This window comes from Herpailurus yagouaroundi, unplaced genomic scaffold (assembly GCF_014898765.1).
Source record: "Herpailurus yagouaroundi ecotype Mexico unplaced genomic scaffold, PumYag 28, whole genome shotgun sequence".
Taxonomy (NCBI): Eukaryota; Metazoa; Chordata; class Mammalia; order Carnivora; family Felidae; genus Herpailurus; species Herpailurus yagouaroundi.
Window position 1 is genome coordinate 127,110,161 of NW_024412376.1, and position 6,000 is coordinate 127,116,160.

The 6,000-nt window shown below is 44.1% G+C and overlaps 1 protein-coding gene across 3 annotated transcripts in view; it reads right to left on the reverse strand.

Annotated features, from left to right (window-relative positions):
* Nucleotides 1-5,903, reverse strand: part of CWH43 (cell wall biogenesis 43 C-terminal homolog) — a 58,037-nt gene extending 52,134 nt beyond the window's left edge. For 2 of the 3 annotated variants that reach the window (XR_005793170.1, XM_040483991.1), the window contains exons 1-2: nt 5,799-5,903; nt 3,783-3,974 (exon numbers count right to left, since the gene is read on the reverse strand). Coding sequence is in view for 2 of the 3 variants with exons in the window: in XM_040483991.1 (XP_040339925.1) it covers nt 3,783-3,974; nt 5,799-5,841 (235 nt within the window). In the remaining variant the exon portion in view is untranslated. Of the gene's footprint in view, nt 1-3,782; nt 3,975-5,408; nt 5,706-5,798 lie in introns of those variants that run through there. The other variant, XM_040483999.1, reaches the window with a different exon arrangement.
* Between the last annotated feature and the right edge of the window lie 97 nt (nt 5,904-6,000).

The following is a 6,000-nucleotide window of genomic DNA, read 5'->3' on the forward strand; positions in this document are numbered from 1 at the left end:
CATGAGTTCGAGCCTTGCATCGGGCTCTGTGCTGACAGAGCTCAGAGACTGGCGCCTGCTTCAGATTCTGTGTCTCCCTCGGGGCACCTGGGTGGCTCAGTCAGTTAAGCGCCCGACTTCAGCTCAGGTCAGGATCTCGCGGTCTGTGAGTTTGAGCCCCGCGTCGGGCTCTGGGCTGATGGCTCAGAGCCTGGAGCCTGCTTCCGATTCTGTGTGTCTCCCTCTCTCTCTGCCCCTCCCCCGTTCATGCTCTGTCTCTGTCTTAAAAATAAATAAACGTTAAAAATAAAAAATAAAAAAAATAAAAGCATCCAGATTCTGTGTCTCCCTCTCTCTGCCCCTCCCCTGCTCACTCTCTCTCTCTCTCTCTCTTTCAAAAATAAATAAACATTTGTATGTTTTTTTTGAAAAAAGAATAATACTGCTATAAACATTTATGTACAAACAAGGTCTTATATGAACATAGGTTTTCATTTTCCTCAGGTATATACTGAGAAGTGGAATAGTTAGGTCATATGAGAACTCTGCTTAACGTTTCAAGGAACTGCCAAACTGATTTCAAAAGCAGCTGCACCATTTTATATTCCTACCAGTCATGTGTGAGGGTTCAAGTTTTCCATATTCTTGCCAACACTGATCACTACCTATCTTTTTGATTAGAGCCATCCTAGTGGGTCAAAATTTATCAGGCAAGAAAAAACCTAAACCAATAGGAATATGAACTAGTTTGTAGTTAAGTACATAGTAATTAACCCAAAACGTCTGAGGTGCCAGAGGTGATAGCATGTAACACAGATCATCTCTGTCGTTATATAAGGATTCCTTAGGACTTTGTCTTTAAAATTTTTTTTTTCAACGTTTATTTATTTTTGGGACAGAGAGAGACAGAGCATGAACGGGGGAGGGGCAGAGAGAGAGGGAGACACAGAATCGGAAACAGGCTCCAGGCTCTGAGCCATCAGCCCAGAGCCTGACATGGCTCAGAGCCTGACGCGGGGCTCGAACTCCCGGACCGCGAGATCGTGACCTGGCTGAAGTCGGACGCCCGACCGACTGCGCCACCCAGGCGCCCCAGGACTTTGTCTTTAAAGACAAAGTTGTTTCATTTCCTTAGCAGCATATGAAGGGAGTTTTAAGGTAAACCACGGCTTACAGCAGCCTCTGTCTAGCATCAGCAGAGCTCAGTGACTACCCAGAAGAGGATCTGGCCAAAACAGTCTCTTCATCCTCAAACTCGACATCACTTTCCTACCTACTCCATTTTCTCAAATTGAACTCCACCTCAACTCAAGTGATGGATCTGCACAGAGGAAGGAGGCGAAATGGGAACAACAGGAAGCATCCCAAATACCATACACACCCCAAACTTATTAATATCAACATCCCTTACAGCCACCAGAAGTTGCTGGGCCAGAAGTGGATTTAAACAATCAAAAAACCACCCCAGTAACTCTCAGTCAATAGCTCTGTAGATAAGGCTTGACACAAGCAGCATTGAGCAAAGGCAACAAAGAAGTGCCACTGATGAGACCACTCCCATAAAGCCAACCAAGGAGCGTGACGAGAAAATGAAACCTGCAACACTCAGGCCACAGTAATTCCTAGGAGGGTACTGTAAGCCCAAGGGAGTGTAGCTCGGCCACTATACCCTCAACTCAGGGTAGAACGCCTCATTTCTATTATTTCTGGAGCTGACATTTTCACATTTGATTGGTCTTTCCATTTCTCTGGACGTCGTCTGCATAAAGGGTGCATTTTTCAGTGGTCTTTACCACTATCCTTTCGGAGCCCAAGATCTTGAGAAGCCGAGTCCTCCACCCTTGCGGGTATCCACAGAACTCACTGCCCTAACCTCATTCTGCCTTCTTCGGGGACTGGCCCACAGAAAAGCAGAAGGCAGTTTCATAGTAATTCCTGTCACTGTTTCTGAAAAAAAGTCAAATGACTGTATCCAGAGAGAAGAAATATATGCCACTTGGAAAACTCCAGAGAAACCAACTGCACTGCATTGTAACAGAAGAGTAAGACATCTGGAGTTTTCACCTATAGATTCAACCAGATCACAGTCTGGTGTTTTTGTTTTCTAAACCTTTTCTTCCATGACCCCACCCTCTTACTTTTTTACTCCCCGTACTTCTTCAAGGTCTCTCAATATTTATTTATATTAATAATCTCAATTCCTTGGGACAGTAAGTGTACATTCAAAATTTTTAACTGATAATTGCTAATGGCGACATAACATACTCAAATTCAGAATCTAAAAGATACCAAAGGTATGTATTGCAAAGCTTCCCTTTTATGTCTGTCTCTAGATACCATTTTCAAGTAACTAAAATGCTATCGGGATTTTGTTTTTTTTTTTTTTTTTTAAATCCTTCTAGGGCCATTTAATGCATTAAAAACTAAATATATTTCCATCTAAACTTTCTTACACAAATGTTAGTATTCTGCACACACTGTTTAGTGATTCCTTTTTTTCACTTAATAATATATTTAAAGACTATTCCATTCCTTACATAATGTTCTCGTTCTTTTATATAGCTGCCCAGTATTCTACAGTGTTCCAATTTTCAAAACCATAATTTATTTAACCAATCCCATATATAGGACATGTAGGTTATTTCTAACCTTGCTATTACAAATATTGCTATAATGATTAACAACCTTATAGTTTTACCATTTAAAAAAAAATTTTTTTTTAACGTTTATTTATTTTTGAGACAGGGAGAGACAGAGCATGAACGGGGGAGGGTCAGAGAGAGAGGGAGATACAGAATCTGAAACAGGCTCCAGGCTCTGAGCTGTCAGCACAGAGCCCGACGCGGGGCTCGAACTCACGGACCGCGAGATCATGACCTGAGCCAAAGTCGGACACCCAACTGACTGAGCCACTCAGGCGCCCCAAGTTTTACCATTTTAAGCCATAAGTAAGTATATCTGTAGGGTATATTTCTAGAAATGGAATTGCTGAGCAAAAGGGTATATACGTATTTGTAATTTTGATAAATGCTGATAAATTATCCTCTGCAGAACTTGTGCCAATTTACATCCCCATCAGCAATGTCTGAGTGCCCGCTTTCCCATCCTTACAATACAGTGTTACCCAACTTTGTTCTTTGGCAATCCAGCATATGAAGCTACATACAAATATGTGTGTGTGTGTGTGTGTGTGTGTAAGTTGTATTCTACACATTTTAATTTTAAAATACATATTTAAAAAATTACATTTTTTCCCAGTAAACTGATCATATCCTTTGCTCTGTTATCTATCGAATTGTTGTTCCTTTTTATTATTGATTTGTAAAAACTCCATGTTAGTGATATTAGCCCTTTGACAAAAGAGTTACAAATATCTTTCCTAATTTGTTTGACTCTGTTTACTATAGTGTTCATTGGGCATAATTTTCCTACTTTCATGAAGTATCATTCAACAATTTTTAATGGTTTCTGAGTTTTCTGTCATAGTTGGAAAAAAAGTACACAAAATTTTCAAGAGTTGACCTGTTCTCCCTCTTGATTTCAGTGATTTTTTTAGGCTTTTCCGATCTGACAGAAAAGTTAGAAATGTAAAAGACATTGGCTCTTGGTCTAGTCTTCCAGTTCTAGTAAAACTCTTTAAGACAGTAGTAAGAGAAAGAATGATCTTTGTTTTTCATTTAATCATTTAGCATACAAAGAACAGTGTACATATTTTCACTTGATTTTGAAAAAAAAAAAAACAACAAAAAACAAAAAACAAACACACACACACAACACCTTCAAGAAGCACTTTTAAATCTTACCAATAGTAATTATCCGCAACAGGATTAGCATCCACTTCTTGTTAGCCAATTTCCAGAAAGGAGTAAGTGTTAGGAATATTGGAGAAAGAAACACTATGCCAAAACCTTCAAGCCCAGTGAGTTCTAGAGTTTGCAGGGGAAAGTAATAAATCATCGGTCCCAGGCCATGGCAGAGAGACCAAGAAACATACCCTAGGAAAAAAAAAAAATGATTAAGGAGAATGTGTAAATGTGACTTTGTTTCAAACACTAGCCCTGCTCCTCCACTGTAAGGGCTCCGGCTGACCGCCCTCCTTCACGATTCTGACCCTAACTGGGTTCCTGTACAGAATTAATTCCTCCCCTTCCTCGGACAAGAAGAGAATGTCCCAGGATGAAAATGGCTTCCTGCTGTTGTGAGTCCCTTGACACCCCTTGTTTATTCCTTTAACCTTGTTCACACCCACACAGGTCGTCCCTTTATTGAAACCTCTTCATTTGGACCATCTAGGTTGAAATTGATAAAATTTCTTTACCTAAGTCAACCATTCTATAAAGAGCAATATCATGAAAATCAAAAAGAGGAACTAACAAGGGTGTCCAGCTGGCTCAAAAGGAGGACTATGCCACTCTTGATCTCTCGGCTGGGTGTAGAGATAACTACCAAAAAAAAAAAAAAAAAAAAGGAACAAACAGCAGGTGGCCCCTCCTTTGCTCCCACTCCAGACTACATCCAAAGGCAGGTTAGTCAGGCAACAATCATTTACTTGTAAGTAGACTTTTTTAAACCTAACCTTATAAGACAGTATGGCGTAGTGAAATTCCAGGATCTGGAGTCAGGTTCACCTCTGCCAACTACTGACTGTATAATCTTCTACAACAATAATTACCTAATGGGCACTTACTATGCGGCAGCATCTGTGCTAAGTATTTACAGAGATCTTATTCCTCCTACAGCTCACGTCCTATGAAATGGACACTTTTTACTCCCCTCTTACAAGCGTAAAAACAAACAAGAACAAAAAAACTTCTGAGATTCAGAAAGTAATCGTCTAAAGTTGAAAAAGTGGCAAACGGCAGAGTGAACTTAAACCCACGCAGACTGGCTCCAAACGTAGCCATCGAACCATCACGTGTAGTAACTTTCTCCCGAGGTACTTCTCAGGCTCCCTTTCTGAACCAGCAAAGTAGTCCTTTCAGCCACCTCACCAAGTTGCTAAGATTAAATGAGATCAAGTACACAGAATACCTAGCACCCTGGGTACTTACTGAACGTAACTCACTTTACACCGCTGTACTTAATACATTTGAAGCTAGGGGGAAAAAAAAGTGGGGGGTACCCTCCCGAGTATTACCAGCTCCCAGAAAATCAAGTTCTTAGGAAGGTGCCCCTCCCAAGCGAAAAGAATGTTTCATAATGAACAGCGAGATTATAACACTGTCCCAAACATTTGGGAAATCTGACTTTAGTCACACGACTCCGAGAGAATTGCCCAATAATTGTCCTTGGGGCTTTTTGCAAAGCTTCGAGGTGCGCACACGGGACCCCAGTTCGACGCTTTTCGCGCAATGCCCAAACGTGCAGCCGCCACCGAGACCACTCGTGCGGGGCCAACACAGGCAGCAGCTGCCTCCCTGCGTGCTCACCTCAAGCCGCTGGGGGACACGGGGACCCCTTTCCTTGTGAAAGTTAAGGTCCAGTACTGAATCTTACTAACGTAAAGGTCGCGGAGGGGGCCGGTTCGGGAGCGGTCCCAGCCGCGCGGGGTCAAGGTCGACACGTGGAGAATAGAGCGCCATCCCAGGGTGGAGTGCAGCTCGGAGGCACCGTCTCCCCCACGGAATCCTCGGCTTCCGAACCTCAGTCTAGGTCTCGTCTTTTTTGACGGCGGTAGCAAAAGTTCCCAGAGGACTTCTGCATCCTGGGCGCGCGGCGCGCTCCCTCTCGAGCCCAGCCAACCGGCCGAGCGCCGCGGCTCCGGGCCGAGTGAGGGGCAGGCCCCCGCGAACGCGCGCCCGGGGGCGGCTTCAGCTTACCCAGGAGGCTCTCCAGGAGGATTTCTCGCCACAGCCAGGACATGGCCGCGACGCACAACGGCGCTTCCCGAGCGAGCAGCGAGCGCCTGCCCCGCCGCGCACGCCCCGCGCCCGCCGCCGCGTTCTCCGGAGCCGGGTCCGCGCGCACGTCCCCTCGCCGAGCCTGCTGCCACCCTCCAGCCCCGCGGCCCGCGCGCCGGGC